Source organism: Perognathus longimembris, chromosome 10, assembly GCF_023159225.1.
Source record: "Perognathus longimembris pacificus isolate PPM17 chromosome 10, ASM2315922v1, whole genome shotgun sequence".
Classification (NCBI taxonomy): Eukaryota; Metazoa; Chordata; class Mammalia; order Rodentia; family Heteromyidae; genus Perognathus; species Perognathus longimembris.
This window is the reverse complement of record NC_063170.1, coordinates 41,920,552-41,939,621: the sequence shown is the minus strand read 5'-3', so window position 1 is coordinate 41,939,621 and position 19,070 is coordinate 41,920,552. Positions and strand designations below refer to the sequence as shown.

Genomic DNA, 19,070 nt, shown 5'->3' with positions numbered 1-19,070 from the left:
TAGTTCTACCAAAACAGTCCAGTTCTGCGAGTTAACCTCAACATCACATGATAAATACCTAAAAACATATGGCAAAACAAAAACTAATATTTTTATCAAGTAGAGCCATAGAAAGAAGATATAAAAAGTTGTTTATAAAAAATAATATCTCGTGGCTGGGAATGTGGCTTAGTGGTAGAGTGCTTGCCTAGCGTGCATGAAGCCCTGGGTTCCATCCCTCAGCACCACATAAACAGAAAAAGCCAGAAGTGATGCTGTGGCTCAAGTGGTAGAGTGCTAGCCTTGAGCAAAAGAAGCTCAGGGACAGTGCCCAAGTAGGAGTTCAAGCACCAGGACTAGGGAATATATATATTCGGGTCATTTCTTCTTCTTTTCCTGGAGTTGTGAAAAACAGCTTAAGCCATCTTCCATAGATACCATGTAACAAGATAGTGCCAATACTTTTACTCGAAGTGCTTGAATCTAATAACCACTTTACAAAGGCAAAGTCAAATAGACTGCGAAACTGGTGACCAAGAATCATTAACAACATATCAGAAGACTAAGAAAAAGCTGGAAACGTATTGTTTTAGATTAAAGGAGATTTAACAGACTAGGACTATAGCTGAGTGTAGTGTGCTTTTCTTGCATAGCAAGGCTGTGGGTTCAACCTGTATCATTGCCCGCGACCCCCGCCCCTCAAAAGAGAGAGACTAAAGGGATAAAGAAATAAAAGTTAGATGCAATGCTTTCTTCCCTCACTGATCCTTCACCAACAGCAACAAATGTGACAAAAGACACCATTTAGACTGATGGGGAATTTAGATATGGGATGTATATTATACCAGGGTCAGAAAAATTTTAATACAAGGTAGGAGGGGGAGGGAGGGAGGGAATAATGCAAGAATGCTACATCCAGTTTGTGGGCTACAGTTTGCCAACCCTATAGCAGAAATTTTTATAACCAAATTTTCTAACTTTGCTAAGGGTGCTAATTTTCCAAGCTAAATTTTCTGAGTGCTAACTGCATTGTGATTTTGTAAGTGAATAGCCTTACTCCTATGAAAACTAGGGGTGAAGTGTTTTCATCTGTCTTCAACTCTGATGTCATTCCAAATGGTTCACAAGAGAGAAAGGCAGAAGGTAAGAGTGAAATGGGGCCTAATGTTAACAACTAGAGGGATCTAGAAGTCCAGGAATTTTCTTTTTACCATAGATATTTTGCAACATTTTCCGGGTTAGAAATACTTCAAGATAAGAAAGTTTGCAACTGATTATTAGCATGAGGCTCCGTGATGTGATATTCTTCAAGGGAAATCACCTCTTGACTAGCCAATCCTGCCCTCCCCACCTGGATCACCAGTGTTCATGCAAACCTGACAGCAGGCTGGCTCTCTGCTGAGAACAGAGGGCTTCATTTCTGAGCGCTTAAGTGGCCAGAAGACCAGGAAGAAAGAGGCCTACCAGACCCCAGTTGCCATTTACCCTGCTCACCTCAGGCCCGAGCATGGTTGCAGGGTCTGTGATGGTGGACATGACCTCATGGATCAACTCCATTGGTATATCCCCCATAACCCGGGGTCTTTTGGCCTCTTCTAGAATGTGAGAGTCATTCATTTTCCTCTTCTCTCCTACAACAATCAAAATTTAAAAAATAAACATAAAACAAAGTGTGAATGCCCACTGATGCAACTAATTTCCAAACAGAGTTGAGGGTAGGAAGGTGAACACCCTCTTCGACAGAGGAAAGGGAGGCGGTGGAGGATGGGAGAGAAGGAAGGGGTTATAAGAATTGCCAACGGCAGACCCATTCTCTCCATCTCTCCTACCCTGCTTAAGAGCTTACCTAGGTTTGCTTCAAGCCCAGATGACTTGCAGGCAGGACTCGTGCTCCCTCCGTTTGGCTGCTCGAGGGAAGATGAGTTTGAGTTGTATGACACTGTCCCAGCCACAGGAGGTGGATTAATAACTGCCCCAAGAAAAGGAAAAGAAATTATGAGATTACTACTTCCATAGGCAAGAACACCTGAGACCAACACCACAGAAAGTCATCTTTAAACTAAAAACCACATGGCATCAAGATAATAAGAAGATAAGCGGGGCTCTGATGGCTCACACCTGTAATCCTAGCTACTCAGGAGGCTTGGAAATGAGGATCTCAGTTGAAGGACAGCCTGGGCAAGAAAGCCTGTGAGATTCTTCAACTAACCACCATAAATCAGAAAGTAGAGCTGTGGCTCAAGTGTTAAAGCCTAGTCTTGAGTAAAAAAGCTAAGGGAAGGCATCCAGGCCCTGGGTTCAAGCCCCAGGACTGGCAAAAAAAAAAAATTACTTAAAAATAAAGCCTGGGGGGCTGGGGATATAGCCTAGTGGCAAGAGTGCCTGCCTCGGATACACGAGGCCCTAGGTTCGATTCCCCAGCACCACATATACAGAAAACGGCCAGAAGCGGCGCTGTGGCTCAAGTGGCAGAGTGCTAGCCTTGAGCGGGAAGAAGGCAGGGACAGTGCTAAGGCCCTGAGTCCAAGGCCCAGGACTGGCCAAAAAAAAAAAATAATAAAGCCTGGGGCAGCAAAACTCCCCAAACCTCCTTCTTAACCCATAGGAGAACCTGTCATCTCATGCTATCGCAGAGGCTGAGATGGGAGAATCAAGACACTAGGTTAGCCCCAGCAGGAAAGTTGATGAGACTCCATTTCCATGGCGTCCCTGGCCACTGTGGTGTGTGCCTATGATCCCAGCAACTACAGAAAGGCTGGAAGGAGGCAGAGCGTGGCTCAGGCACACACATCTAGGCAGAAAGAAAAACGCTGTCTTAAAAAAATAACCAGGGGAGTGGACTGGGAATACGGTAGTGTCAAGAGTGCCCTCCTCGTATACATGAAGCCCTGGGTTCGATTCCTCAGCACCACATATATAGAAAACGGCCAGAAGTGGCACTGTAGCTCAAGTGGCAGAGTGCTAGCCTTGAGCAAAAAGAAGCCAGGGACAGTGCTAAGGCCCTGAGTTCAAGGCCAAAAAAAAAGATAATGGCTGGGAATATGGCCTAGTGGCAAGAGTGCTTGCCTTGTATACATGAGGCCCTGGGTTCGATTCCCCAGCATCACATATATAGAAAATGGCCCGAAGTGGCACTGTGGCTCAAGTGGCAGAGTGCTAGCCTTGAGCAAGAAGAAGCCAGGGATAGTGCTCAAGCCCTGAGTCCAAGGCCCAGGACCAACAAATAATAATAATAATAATAATAATCAGGGGAAACCCAAGGCTGAAGGGGTGACTCAAGTTATAAAGCACAAGTTCCTGAGTTCAAACACCAGAAAGGTCTCCAAAATAAAATCCACTTAAGTGACAGGCTTTATTTTTTTTTCCTTGCAGTACACAGGCCTTCTGAATTTCCAAGTACACTGAGATGGATCTTATCAAAGAGGAAGCGTGGGTGATTCAGAAGACATCTTAAGAGTATCTTGCAAAACTTTAGAGCCATCATTATGAATGCCATTCTCACAGTTGCATGGGTGTGCAGACATGCCAATTAAGAAGACAATTACACTCTTCTCTACCCTGAAGAGAACACATTGCAATTACTACGAAACAGAAGACAGCTTGATGCTGATAGCCTTCAGGTTAAGACTAAAGTGTATTCTTTGGCTAAACTGGGCACAATCTTAGAAACAAACAAAAATAAGCATAAAACTCCCATATAGCCAGAGATAACCGCTGCCTTGGCTAGCCTGTGTATGGAATGGCAGATAACATGTGGCCAGAAGTTGAACAGACAGACAGGGTTTTGAGCAGGCACAGATCAAAGGGAGTTCTTGCTCACAAAGCAGCCCTCTCCAGAGGCCCTCAATAAGAGAACTAAGTGGACCCTGCTGAACAGCTTTGATGTTCCATGCCTCAGGGAGGAAGCAGTGTTCTTTCTCTGCTCATTCTCTCCCCAAGCTGGCAACAACGCTGAACACTAGCCCACACCACGGGAGAGCACTTAGTGCTTGCTCTGGCTTCTCATGTCCTGTAGGAGTCAGGCACTAGTGTGGGAGTGGAAGACAATACCATCTCATAGAAACTCTAATCTGGGGCAACTGGTTGACCTTCTCTGTGCTTCTATGTCTTCAAAGAAAAAAGCGATATTAATTCTAGTTTCCTAGAGCATTTCAAGAGGCTTAAAGACAGGAAGGAAGCTTCAGAGGCAAAGCACTCCATGAAAGTACCTGTTATTGTTGTGGTGGCAAAACTGAGCCTCTTTCCATCTAAGAGTTGCATTCATATTAGAGAAAAATACGGACCTAAGACAACATGAGTATGACATTACACTATAGTTCTCAGATACAATTGCACATTAAAATCACCTAAGAGCTTAAAAAAGTCCCCAATGTCCAGCAGCAACCCAGACTATGATCACATTATCTTATAATGATCACAAATAATTACATTACAAATATCCATTAGTCATTCCATTGTACAGTGGTGTTTCACCACTCAGATCAGGACACATACAGTCCAGTTTCTAGGAAAGCTGGGTTCTGGTGGCTCACACCATTCACCCTAGCTACTCAGGAGGCTAAAATCTGAGGATTGTGGATCCAAGCCAGTCTAGGCAAGAAAGTCCATGAGACTCTTATCTCCAATTAACCACCAAAAAGCTGGGAGGGTAAGGTGGAAATGGTGGTGTGGTTGAAGTGGTAGATCACCAGCTTTGAGCAGAAAATGCCAAGAGAGAATGCCTTGAGTTTGAGGTTCTGAGTTTAACTCCTAGTACTGGTCCACCCTCCCCTCACCACCCCCCCACCACCACACAAAAGATTCTAGGAAAGTCTGGAAGGAGGGAGATCTAGTGCTTGCCAGGAAACAGGTGGATTTGGGTAGCTGTGGGAGAGGAGAGATGGCAATTGAATACTTGGTGGGATCAGGACAAAGATGAAATGAATCACACAGGTCCAAAGAGTAATGCAGGGGACAGCTCCAGGAACCACGCAGTACTTGCAAAACCATCTGGCCTAAACCAACTGAACAACTCATGGGGGGTAGAGTGACAGGGGGAGGGGAGGGGGGAATGAGGGAGGAGGTAACAAACAGTACAAGAAATGTACCCAAGGCCTAATGTATGAAACTGTAACCTCTCTGTACATCACTTTGACAATAAATAGGAAAAAAAAAAGAAACATAAAATTACAACCTAAAGTAAAGCAAAAAGGAAACAAGATGATTTTTGGTAGCAAACATTCAAACAAAACAGGTGTTGATCCAAATCAAAATACCTCATTCCCTAAGCACTGTGGTTGATAGGGATTTAATTACATATGTCCAAGCTTGGGCAGTAGATTTTAAAATAATAATTAAACTTCTCAAGTGGTTTTGCTAACTGAAAGTAATTGGACTCAAAAAGCTATATATTGTATGATATTTTCCACTTGATATTCTGGAAAAGACTGGACTATAGGAATAAATATCAGATGAAAAGTTGCCAAGGCTGGGGTAGGACAATGAATGGCCTACAAAGGGCTATAGAGAATCTGTCCAGAGTAGTGCAACTGTACCATACTGCTGGTAATGATGGCTACCCAACTGTGTATGTCAAAACTCATGATAGCCTAGCATCTGTTGCATACACCTGTAATCCTAGCTGCTCATGAGGCCAAGATCTAAGGACCTTGGTTCAAGTCCTGGCAGGACGGTTTATGAGATTCTTACCCCCAATTAGCCACCAGAAGTGTAGCTGTAGTTCAAGTGGTAGAGTAGAGTGCAAGCCTTGAACAAAATGCTCAAGGACATTGCCTGAGTTCAAGCCCCAATATGGGCACAAAAAATAAATAAAAACATAAAACCCAGTGCCCTGTGACATACTAAAAAAAGACAAGTTTTTTTTATTTTAAAAATTTTTTTGGAAAGGTAATGTAGGTAATGAGTACATTTCCTTTTGAATGGTGTCATCCCCTTCCTCATTCTGTCCTAGTTTTACCCCTCCTGGCTTCCCTCCTCCCTAAGTTGCATACTACATTTACAACATAGTGCCTAGTGGGTTTCATCATGAGGTTTTATAATAGGTAAATTATGCCTAAAATTCTTCTTAAGAAAGAACAAAATTACCTTTGCAGCCATCCTAAGTCAACACCCTATCAATAGCTAGAGATCTAAAAAACAAACCTTGCTGTCAAAGCAAAGCCTTCTGTCTTTCTCCATAGCCAGCAATCAATTCATGTGCTGGCATTTCTACCTGACTCCACTGAGTCTTTCCTCATGCCAAAGGCAGGAACCACAATGACTCCAAAAAGGCAGCCCTTTCCCTCCCTTACAGGACGCCATTTGAAGCCACCAGCCTACTGGAGCCAACATTTCACATCCTGAGACCCAAGACCACTCTCTTCTTCCACTACCACCATTACCCTCATAGTAAATTCGTGCATGAAAAAGACGCCATGGATGAAATGGCCAGAGTGAGACAATTCCTAGGTACAGACAGCCACTGACTAGGCCTTTAAGCATCTTCAGAAAGAGTCAGTGTTTGGCTACAAGGCAGAGCTGCCTGGTATTTTACACTTCCCATTCAATTGTAATGGACAAGCCACACCTTCCTGCACATATTACTATTTTAACTATTTAGTTTACTTCTGCACTTTTCATCTACAAAACATAATTGCAAGATTTTGGTCTATACTTGCTTTCTCCTCATGAACAATAATGCAAAGGGAGATTTGTGAAACTGTTTGGCTTTGGGTTTTTATTTGTTTTCCGAGCTCTAGTCTTCAATTTCCTAATGAAAAAAAACCACAAATAATTGCAGTGAGAGATACAGCTAACACTCAGGTTGACATTCTTGGCTGCTCTCTGTGAAAAAAATTTGCCTGTAGCTATGTACCAGTGGTTCATACCTATAAACCTAGCTACTCAGGAAGCTGAGATCTGAGGATCACAGTTCAAAGCCAGCCCAGGCAGAGATTCTTATCTCCAATTAATAGCCAAAAAAGCCAGAAATAGAGGTGTGGCTCAAGTGGTTAAGCAAAAATGCTAAGGGATAGTACCCAGCTTTCTGAACTCAAGTACTGGCACAAAGAAAAAGAAAACAGAAACAGAAAAGGAAGGAAGGAAAAGAGAAAGGAAGGGAGAAAGGCAAGGAGGGAGGGACAGAGGGAGGGAGGGAGGGAGGGAGGGAGGGAGGGAGGGAGGGAGGGAGGGAGGGAGGGAGGGAGGGAGGGAGAAAGGAACTCACCTGTTTGGATTCCTAGCTGACTGGTTCTAGAAGAGACTGAGAGAAAATCCTGATCCCAGATGGGAGAGTTTTGACTATAAACTTCTTCTTCCAACATGGACAGAAACCTAAACATAAAAAAATAAAATTAAAATTAAAAAACCTTAATGTATTACTAGAGAGGTAAAACTCCTAGAGACATTTGATAATCCCCTTAATGTTAGGGTCTCATTTCCAATTCAGAAATACCCTAGAGAGTTCAGACTAAAATGATGACATCATTGGGCAGTTCTGGTCTGTTCCAAGGCATAAACAACTTCCCATAAATTTATCCTCATTGACCCTGAGTGGACTGATACCACACAGGACACACACGTATTTCATGAGTGGGACTGCATCTGTCTTCCTCCATGACAGGAATATTTATTCCAGCTCTTCATCTGACAGCCATTGTTGCTATCATTACTACCACAAAAGGTGCCTAACATCGAATGCTTGTTTCATGCCTGAACTGTTCTGGAAAGTTCTTACTGAATCCTCATACCAACCCTGAGTTACATTGTTTTTCATTTTTATTTATCACACCTACACTGCAACACAGTGTTGGAAGGGGTTGATGTGCACTAATTTACCAGATTGTTATAATGACAGCATGAAACAGAATCTATTACTACAAACATTTTAGAGATGAAAAAGACTAAAGTACAGAAAGGTTAAATAGATGTCAAATTCCCACACTTAAGCCAGGTGCTGGTTGCTCATGACTGTAATTCTGGGTACTCAGGAGGCTGAGATTTGCGGATCTATGCTCAAAGCCAGATGGGGAAGTAAAGTACAGGAGACTCTTCTCTCCAATTAACCACCAAAGAAGCCAGAAGTGGGGGTGGTAGAGTCCTGGCCTCATGTGAAAAGGCAAACAGACAGCTTCCAGGCCCTAAATTAAAGTCCCAATACTGGTGCACACACACAAAAATATTCGACAAATACAACACTGAGGCCAGAATTGTGACCAGCAATTCATTATTATTTTATCTTCCCTCCTTGTTAACAAGCAAATGGATCTCATGTTTTGGTGGCCCATAGAGAACACCTAGAGATGTTAACAGAAATAGATACTAAGCTGGGGCAGGTGGCTTAGGCCTGGAATCCTAGCTATTCAGGAGGCTGAGATCTGAGGATCGTGGTTCAAAGTCAGCTGGGGCAGGAAAGTTCATGAGACTCTCATCTCCAATTAAACACCAGAAGTGGTGCTGTGGCTCAAGTGGTAGAGCTCTAGCCTTGAACTGAAGAGCTCAAGGATAGCACCCGGTCCCAGTGTTGGCAGGAGAGAGGGAAAGAAGAAAGGCAGGAGTGAGGGAGGGTAGTTGGACCGGCAGACATTCAAGTCTCACCTAGGTTTACAGAGGTTTGTTTGTTTGTTTTTTGTCTAATACTTAAATAGGAATAGCTAAAAGTATCTTAGCATAGTGGGACTATGGGTGGTCTTTTACTCGCTAAACTGTTTTTCAAGCTGTACATTTACCATGTTTAGAATGACACAGTGGGGGATGGTAACTCATGCCCACACTCAGCAGGCTAGGCTATGGAGCAAGACCCATCTCAAAAGGACAACACAAGCAGGCCCAACACTAGTGGCTTACGCCTATAATTCTAGTTACTCAGGAGATCTGAGGATCACTGTTCAAAGCCAGCCCAGGGAGGAAAGTCCATGAGACTTTCAGAAAACACAGAAGTGGAGCTGGGACTCAAAGTGGTAGAGAGCTAGTCTTCAGCAAAAAAGCTCAGGGACAGTGCTCAGGCCCCGAGTTCAATCAAGCCTCACAACTGACAAAATAAAATGAAATAAAATAAAGACAAAAGAAACCATAACTAACTAACTAAATAAATAAATGAAATACAGAAATCAAACTTTAGAAAATTGTACATAATATGTAGATTTGGGGAAGGAAAGCACTAGTTATAGAAAAGGCAACATAGAAAACCAAAAAGGAGGGGCTGGGGTATAGCCTAGTGGCAAGAGTGCCTGCCTCGGATACACGAGGCCCTAGGTTCGATTCCCCAGCACCACATATACAGAAAACGGCCAGAAGCGGCGCTGTGGCTCAAGTGGCAGAGTGCTAGCCTTGAACGGGAAGAAGCCAGGGACAGTGCTCAGGCCCTGAGTCCAAGGCCCAGGACTGGCCAAAAAAAAAAAAAAAGAAAACCAAAAAGGAGGGGTGAACTTTGTAAGCTTATAGATGTCTCCTGGCCCATAAGCTCTGCCCTTGGCAATGTGACTCCGCCCGTGGCTACCTGAGGGGCAGGCGGAGCACCTCCCACCTTAGTTGCATGAAGGTATAAGACCCCCCAAAAGAGAGTTCAGCTGCCATTTTCCTCTCCTCTGTGGGAACTTGGCCTTGCCGGTCCTGCTGGCAATAAACTCTTTGCTCTACGTGACTTTGTCTATGGTCTGTGGTTCTTCTGGGACAATTTTCCTTTCAAACTTTGAACATGCATCAGAGAATCAGGGGCCCCATAGGGTCACTGGGTGCTGGGATGTGGATCCCAGATCTCACCCCAAAACAGAGAAGATGGAGACTCAAGCAAGCTCCTTCAGACCACAATAGGTATGATTCTACTGCCAAAGCTGTAGGTATAAAGCCCTAATGGCCTCAGATGTTGTCATATTTGATGAAAAGGGATTTAAGAGAAGTGGGTGGTAGTTTTACCCTACCATTAGTAGCAGAAGAAAAGAAAACTCAATAGTATGAGCATGCCAGAACTATGGGTTGAAGGAACAAAACACACTATAATTAGCAAATATCTGCAAGATGCATTGGCTATGGAGAAAAAAAAATTACTATGCAAAGTAATTAAAATTTCTCTTTTACTACCCTAACAGGTGTATGGGAATGCTGGGGTGGGAGAGCCCCTCTTTGTCCTTTGACCCTTGGAAGAACGACAACTAAGGCCTAAAAATATAAAATGCTACTTATGTGGCAACTGTAATGGTGAAATAAGTAAAATGGCTTTAATATTTTGAAAGGAACTCCAGCTATCTGAAAGACAGCCACTGAATATATTAGCATGCTCAGAAATCACAATATGATTAAGGGTGACATTCAAACTTTAAGTGCTTCAGAAAACACTAAAATGCTCAGGTCATCTATCTCCTATGTTGGTTTTCTGGCAGTGGAGCTATGGCTTAAGTGGTAGAATACCAACCAACCTGGAAAAAAATGCAAGGGACAGCACCCAGGCCCTGGGTTCAAGCCTCAAAAAGGACACATCTAAAACAAAATGGCATCTCACTATATGAAATGGTCCAAGTTTGAGGGAAAAGCACTAGGGAGATGCTAAGACAAGATTTACTAAAGATTCACAAAGGGACTAAGGGTCCTTTCTCTCTCCTCCGTGGATGCTTTTCTATCATTCCTGATTTTATTACTTATGCAATCTTTGGTGTATGTATTTATCAACAAGCAAACCAACAATGTGGAGAGTTCTGTCTCTTACTTTGGGAAATGTGTGAGGATGAGGGTTCGTTTCTCGAGGGGCAGTTTGTCCTTTTCCTGCCTCGCTTGTTCCAGGAGTTGTCGCCTCATGATGGTGAAAACAGAGCGAAGCAACGTTCTCCCAAACACCTTGGTGGTCTCGTACCGAGGTAGACTGTCGCAGAACTGGGGCACATTGCAGTAACACAGCCATCTGCAACAAGAAGAGACGAGTACCATCAATATCTCCTCGGCCTCCAGGTCATTTGACTTGAAACACGGCTAACCACAGTAGAAGAAAGCATGTCTGCAGCAATGACCCATGATACCAGTCACTAGCTGTGACTTGCTAGTTAGATTCACAGGCCTGCCCCTCTCCCACTAGTACTGAAGAACTGAGTTTACCCTGCTCTGCCAGGCAGTGAGTCCTCAGATCAAATGACCACTTTGCCACTTAACTGACTACCTTGCTTTGGAAACTTTAATGTTATTAGGTCCCCACTTCCTTACCTAGACAGTAGGGCCCATGATAGCATGTCACTAGGCTTGTGGAACACTAAAGAAGGTATCCTGAGTAAGATGTTCTGCGTGATTCGATTAAGTTAAAAAAGAAAACAAAAAGCTGAGGATGTCCCTTTGAGGACCGAAGCAGAATCCTGCTACCTAGTCCCAAGTAAAATGTAAAGTTTCTTTAAGATGCCTGCTCAGCATTCATATATCACTATGGTAAAAAAGACCATCAAAAACTCAGCATAAATGCAGGAAGGAACAAGCCTCCACTGCCATGGTCCAGGTACATACTTCGCAATGAATCAGACTCAATGTTGAAAATGCACTGCGGTATTTCACAGGACTGGAGCAGCGTCCAGACCACAGGAGCTCCTTAAGGGGTTCTTAGGTCTAACCACAGTGAGTATGTGGGCCCCAGGAGCCATTCAACTTAGAAAGCCCCTTCAGATGACAGACGCTAGAGAATGGAAGACATTCTAAAAATGACCTCCTTCTTTGAGGGGAGATGTAAGAGTTCAGGACAGAGCAACATGAATCACATACAGATGGTGGCCCAAACCAGGGAAACCTGTCAGGAAGGGATATTGTACTCCCTGAGACTAGATTACAAGTCACTTTCTTCTACTCATGGGATCCTTTCCAAAAACTACCACCTCTCCCCATTCAACTGGGAAAGCAATTGACCCCAAGCTATTACAGGAGGTGCTCAGTAGACTTTAACCCCTCAGTAAAGAATGAAGCAATATTTATCAGCCTTGTTTTGGTTTTTTTTTTTTATCTTATTTTGTACACTACCCCTACTACTTCCCCTAGGTATTAATGGTGGTTAGTGGTATTGCTACTGCCTAGATTCATAATCTTAAAACTCTCCTACCACTTCTATTTCTTCTCCATTTTATAATTAACATCTAAGTGTTTTATATTTATAATACTGAAGTGGGAATCCTAAGTGTTGTGTTGTATCCTGTCAAATCAGAGACAAGTATCTTCATAGCAAAAACAAAACCCTAGAAACATTCTGTAATTCAGAAATTAACCACTTTCAAGCCAGGTGGCTAGCTACTCAAGAGGCTGAGATCTGAAGATAGTGGTTCAAAGCCAAGCCAGGCAGGAACATCAATGAGACTTTTATTTATGACTCACACCTCTATCTTTTGCTGAATTAGAACTTAAAGAGCATTTCCATCTGCCGACAGGTCCACAGATACCTGAGACCACGAGACTGATGTATTTCTGCTACAGAAATTATAGATCATAAATATTGTCATAAAACCCACACTTTTTATCCAAAAGTACATAAGAGGCCATTCAGTCTTCGCAGAGTGAAGGAAAACAGCACAGATTGAGTTTATCTAGTGAACTTTTTCAAATAATCTGTTCCCATTCATCTCCTCTGAGTCATTTTACAGACATCAAATTATGCTTTTCAGTCTTGCTTTTACTTCTAGGATTAATCTTCCTTTATAATCTGTCAAGTACACAGTAGATAAGATAAGGAGACTGAGTCAATACCTATAATGCAGTGATACTGTTTTTAATAAACTGACAGGAAGATTGCATGTCTTGACACAAAGAAAGAAATGGGAGTGTGTAGGCAGGTACATCCATCCAAAGACTTAATCTGAGGAAAAGATTTTACCTGAATAAGTGATTTCAGGACTTTTAAAGGAAAGGAAATGATAGTTCCTTCCAATCCACATGAATAATAGAAAATAGCATCTATATGCCATTTACTGATTGTTCAAATCCGATTTTTCCACATCATCATAAGGATATGCAACTTTTTTTTCTTATTTATTGTCAAAGTGACATACAGAGAGGTTACAGTTTCATACATTAGGTCTTGGGTACATTTCTTGTACTGTGTGTTTCCTCCTCCCTCATTCCCCCCTCCTCCCTCCCCCTTTCCCTCTCCCTTTATGAGGTTATACCAAATGGCTTTGCAAGTGGATATGCAACTTTTTAAAATGTAAATATTGCAAACTCTGAATGCTGTTAACTTGCTTGCTGTATGGAAGTTCCCATTTTCAGGAATTAACTGGACATTCCCAGTTCCCCAAAAGCAAGGCTGGTTGCTACAGACTCAACCGTCCAACTCTGAAATCTGAAATGCATCAAAGTCTGAAACTTTCTAAGTTTTCAGATTAGGGGTGTTCAACTCACAAATTCTTCGCAACCATTCTGAAAGTCTGAAACCCTGCAAAATGTGGAATGTTTCTCATTCTAAGCACTCTGAATAAAGGACCCTGAACTGGAATACAGACTTGGAAATAGATCTTCTGCCTTCCAGCCTGCTTTATTTCACGATTCCTCACAGTGTTCTTAGACTTATATGTCCACGTATGAGTGCTATGTACATGGTGCCAGGCCCTACAATAAAGGCTTCAAGTGGAGCTGTGGCTCAGGTGGCAGAGACTTAGCCCAGATAGATAGATAGATAGATAGATAGATAGATAGATAGATAGATAGATAGATAGATAGATATAATATTAGTGAGAGAGTTAATTTCTATTTTAAAAGATTTATTTTCCTTTTACTTCTGCTCAATCTACTTTTTTTGTGCTTGCTGGTCCTGGAGCTTGAACTCTGGGCTTGGGCACTGTCCCTGAGCTTTTTTTGCTCAAGGCTAGTGCTCTACCACTTTGAGCCACAGCTCCATTTCCAGGTTTTTTGGTGATTCACTGGAGATAAGGGCTTTCCAATCAGGAGCTAGCTTTGAACCCATGATCCTCAGTTCTCAGTCTCCTAAGTAGCTAGGAGGATGACAAGGGTGAGTCATGAGCGCTCAGCTGATTTTCTTTTTAAGATGATGTTTCACCAGCTGGCTAGGTGATGAAATCAGTCTCTCCCACAAACAATCCAGTTCCAACCCATTATCACGTTAATGTTGAGCATGAGAAGTCTTAGGAACTTTTGTTCTAACTGCCAGTAGTGCTGTAAATGATGAACTGAGTCAACATGAGACGCTGAGCTTCTTTTGTCCAATCAAGACGAAGCCTACAGGCCTGCAGCCTAAATAACATTAACCACTGTTGCCCATTAGTATAAAGGAGGCATCGTGCTGGGTGCTGGGTGGATTGTGTCCATTTGCACAGGGAGTCCCAGCAGTTTGTCTTTATTCTGCAAAGGACACTGACCCTCCTACCTTTCAGAGGTTGATCCTTCAGAGGTGGCTATCATCTACCTTCATTTCCTTATTTATTATTAATAGGGACTCTGGGTTCTATTCCACTAGAAATCAGCTGGTGTCAGAAGTCACCAGGGCATATTCATTTCAGTTCCTCTCATCTTCTCTCCACCATGGTCTGGCCACAGTTCCACCTTTAAAGCTGCCTCCAGAGTCAGGCTATAGAAGATTCTTCAGCCATCTTCCTCTTCCCTATTATCTTAGCTTCTGATGTGATAGTCAAATATTTTACTCATAATTCACTGTCCACTTAAGGCTGTAGCTTATCATGAATAACTGACTTAGAGAACCAGGCTGTGAGAGAAAATAACAAGGATTCTCAACACATGTTGGGACCATGGTGCCACGTGTCTGTGGATCCCAATGCTCAAAAGACTTGACAGAAGTCATGGAAGCTTGGAGAAATAAGGAGATAAGGTCTCAAGTTCATTCAGCATGCAACCACAAAACAAACCCAGTGATTCATAGTCTAGTTTGTTATTCCTTAAGTGTATTTATACGCACAACTTATTTCCTGGTTAATTTCCAAATACTGCTCTGTATTTTTATCCTGATTTTGTTGTGTTTTTTTTTTTTTGTCACTTGGTCCTGGGGATTAAGCTAAGAGCCTGGGTGCTGTCCCTGAGCTCTTTTGCTCAAGGCTAGCACCCTACCACTTTGAGCCACAGTTCCACTTTGGTTTTTGAGTGGTTAATTGGAAATAAGAGTTTCACAGAGACTTTTCTGCCTGAGCTGGCTTCAAACCCTGATCTTAAGGCTCCTGAGTAGCTAGGATTACAGGCATGAGCCACTGGTGCCCAGCTTGATTTTTTTTTTTGAGGTACTGGGATTTGAACTTGGACCTCACGCTTGTTGGAATTGCTTACTTGCACTATACCACATGAGTTATGCCTCCAGCCTGGCTTTTTGCTGATTATTTTGAAGGAGAAGTCTCACAGACTTTTTTGTCCAGACTGACTCTCAACCTCAATCTTCCAGATCCAAGTCTGTTAAGTGGCTAGGATTATAGGAGTGATCCACCAGCTCAAGACTTTACCTTGATTTCTAGAATGAAACCATGTCTCTCCTTGCTGCTTCACATTTATGCTCTGTTTTCTTGATGCAGCAACCATTTTCTCAGTTAAGAGTTGCAAAAGGGGCTGGGAATATGGCCTAGTGGCAAGAGTGCTTGCCTTGTATACATGAAGCCCTGGGTTCAATTCCCCAGCACCACATATATAGAAAATGGCCAGAAGTGGCGCTGTGGTTCAAGTGGCAGAGTGCTAGCCTTGAGCAAAAGGAAGCGAGGGACAGTGCTCAAGCCCTGAGTCCAAGGCCCAGGACTGGCAAAAAAAAAGAGTTGCATAGGCATTTAGGGGTTTGGCTTTAACAAGACTCAACCTTATCAATTGTTCATACATAAGGTTAAAAGACATATTTTTGAGAGATTTGCTTTCTATCTTTCATGAGAGTTATTGTGGCTAGGTGTCAGTAGCTCCCAGCTATAATCCAAGCTACTTGAGATATCCAATATATCACAAAAACTATCATTTCTGAATGTAATCAACATTAAGAAATAATAACTATTGGGACTGGACATGTAACTGGGAGTAGAGTGCTTACCTAGCACGTGAACAGCCCTGTTCAGTCCCTACCACTACAAATATAAATGCATGCATATGAAAACAAAGCTTTCAAATGCCTTTTTTTGATAGGTTCAGTACTGCAATTTTAACAATTTGGCACTTGTTAGGTCCACAGTCTCCCACTTGGGCCACGTCTCCAACTGTAGCTACTGTATGGGAGTGACACTGTTCAAAAAGAAATGCACTCATTACCTGACTTATGTAACTGTAACCCTTTTGTACATCACCTTTATATAATAAAAATAAAAGTTACATGTGTATTTGTGTATATGCGTGCACTTATATGTAATCTTTCAATTCAAGCTGGGCATGTTGGCACTCATTTGCAATCTTAGCACCTAGGAGGTTGAAGCAGGAGGACCCTATGTTCAAGAGCCACCCTGAGCATATCTCAAGACTCCTCAAAGAAGAGGAGGAAAAGGAGGAGGAGGAGGAGGAGGAGGAGGAGGAGGAGGAGGAGGAGGAGGAGGAGGAGGAGGAGGAGGAGGAGGAGGAAGAGGAAGAGGAAGAGGAGGAGGAGGAGGAGGAGGAGGAGGAGGAGGAGGAGGAGGAGGAGTGCTAGGGATGACTATAACTGAAGTACTTTATATGCACATAAGAAAAATGTCTTTAAGATGATGTTTTGATTCACACTAGCTCCTTTTCAAGTGTTCACTGGACACTTGGGGTGACAATCATATTGGATGGTATAGGCCTGGAGTATATCCACTCGTGACCCTTAGAACACTGTGATGTGAATGAAAAGTAGGACTTGGAAAGCTTAATTATACAGACATTCTGCCCAAATTGCTGGAGTCACCATCATAACTGGACAGCCTTCCACTCGCAGAGGCAAACAGTAATTTCCTGTTTGTCACATGATCATGCTGCCTCAGGAGAAGAGTTTGTTTGTCCCTGGATTACCTTGTGTAGTTTTCTTTGTATCCAGAAATGTCATCGTTGGGAGATCGCAGTCTGCGCTGAGACGGCGCCTCCAGGTGCCAATAGTTGATGCGGTTTAGGAACATCTTTGCCAACTCAATGATTGTTTGCCTTTCTTTGGAGGGCAGGTGGCTGAATTTGTACTGTACAAAGTTATTCACACCCTGAAATGAAGGGAGAGCAAGTTATTCAGGAAGCTATGCAATCACATCGATTTTTCTAAACACCTACATCCATCCATAGCCAACACCCCTGGGGGTTGTCACTAAAGAATGGATTTTTCAGTTCACAAAGTTTTCTTCTCTTGAATTAAAAGGAAACGACTATGTCCTAGGAGGTCAGTGTAGAAGAGGGCTCAAGATAGAAAAACTAGGAGTGGTTATTCTGTCCTTGGTCTAATCCTGAAGCATTAAAGCAAAAATAAAAACCATCAACTATCTGGACACTGGTGGCTACTCAGAAGGCTGAGGTCTGAGAACTGCAGTTTGAAACCAAACTGTACAGAAAAGTTGGTGAAACTCTTATCTCCAATTAACCACCAAAAAAAAAGCTGAAAGTAGAGCTGTGGTAAGTGGAAGAGCACCAGATATAAGTGGAAAAGCTAACAACCAGCGCCTAGGCCCTGTGTACAAGCCCCAGTACTAGCAGAAAACAAAACAAAACAAAAAATCACATCTAGATTGAAAAATTCAAAATCTCTTACACAATTAAATATGGCTGTTTTGAAGAATAATTTCTACTATACTACCAGCACAGTCATTCACATATAATACAGTTCTTTGATAATTATAAAGCTTTTCTTTGTAAAAATGTAATTGAAAGTCTGCTAGTATATCTTCCATTGAACTAAACCATTAAAATTTCCAGCCAGGCATGCTGATACACATATGTAGTTCCAGAACTCAGAAGACGAAGGCAGGAAAGTCTCAGTTCCAGACCAGCCTGAACTGCATGGCTAGACCTCTCAAAAAAATTAAAATAAAAAAAAAAACACATCTTCCCATGAACTGAACCACTAAAATTGAAACCTTTATTATTAATCAACACCTTTGGTCTCAGCAAGCATATCAGGAAAAAATAATCATTTCTTTACATAAAGTTAAGCACTTCTTCAAACAAGCTGTGGTTGAGTACCAGTGGCTCATGCCTGTAATCCTACCTACTCCAGAGACTGAGATTTAGAAGACTGAGGTGTGAGGCCTACCTAGGAAGAGACTCCATTTCCAAAACAACCAGCAAAAAGCTGCTTTGGGGGAAAGGGGAAGGGGGGAATCATGGTTCCACTTGAACAACCAAAAGGTCCTAATTTCAAACCCTAATACTTAGCACCAAAAATGTTTTAAAAATGAATCAGGGCTGGGAATATGGCTTAGCGGTAGAATGCTGGCCTTGCATACATGAAATCCTAGGTTCGATTCCTCAACACCATGTAAACAGAAAAAGCCAGAAGTGGCGCTGTGGCTCAAGTGGTAGAGTGCTAGCTTTGAGCAAAAAGAAGCCAGGACAGTGCTCAGGCTCTGAGTCCAAGCCCCAAGACTGGCAAAAACAAAAAAGTATTCCAGGAGTTGAGGGTGTGAGTGGCTCAAGTGACAGAACACTTGGCTAGCTTGAGTGAGGCCCTGTGTTCCATCCCCAGCACCACAAAAAGAAGGGAGAACAGAGAAGAGGAAGAAAGAGGGAGGATGGGAAAGAGAGAGGGAAGGAAAGGGAGAATTGGAGAGGGAGGGAGGCTGGGAGGGAAAGAAAGAGGGAAGGAAGAACAAATTCAGTCCTGAGTGTTTTGAGATTCACTTGGCCAAACAAGGATTAAAATAACCATGCATCTTCCCACAACACATAACAGAAAACATCTACACATTGAAACTCACTCTCTGTGTAAAGTGGCTCCTTTCCCAGAATCAAAATGGGGCAGAAAGTCAATTTCTAGCAGCAAACCCTCATTCCTTATTTTACTCTTCTGCTAGACTTGCAACATTTTTCATGTTACCACTACATTCACTTAGTTGCTTTTTTTTTTCAGGAAGTGCCAAACAAAAGGACAAAGACAATTTTAAGACATGGACAAGAAGAAAAAAATTCTTACTAACTGCTGGGTCTTTGTAATTTATATTCTTTCCCAAACACCTACTGAATTATGAGTCTACAACAATTTTAAAAGACAGCAGACTGGCTGGGGATATAGCCTAGTGGCA

The 19,070-nt window shown here is 42.6% G+C and overlaps 1 protein-coding gene across 1 annotated transcript in view; it reads right to left on the bottom strand.

The window, feature by feature from the left end:
- Kat2b (lysine acetyltransferase 2B) overlaps positions 1-19,070 on the bottom strand; it is a 96,503-nt gene that overhangs the window by 25,817 nt on the left and 51,616 nt on the right. Inside the window, exons 5-9 of the mRNA XM_048355946.1 lie at positions 16,861-17,042; positions 10,658-10,849; positions 7,184-7,290; positions 1,826-1,948; positions 1,474-1,610 (exon numbers count right to left, since the gene is read on the bottom strand). Of these exons, the coding sequence (XP_048211903.1) occupies positions 1,474-1,610; positions 1,826-1,948; positions 7,184-7,290; positions 10,658-10,849; positions 16,861-17,042 (741 nt within the window). The remainder of the gene's footprint in view (positions 1-1,473; positions 1,611-1,825; positions 1,949-7,183; positions 7,291-10,657; positions 10,850-16,860; positions 17,043-19,070) is intronic.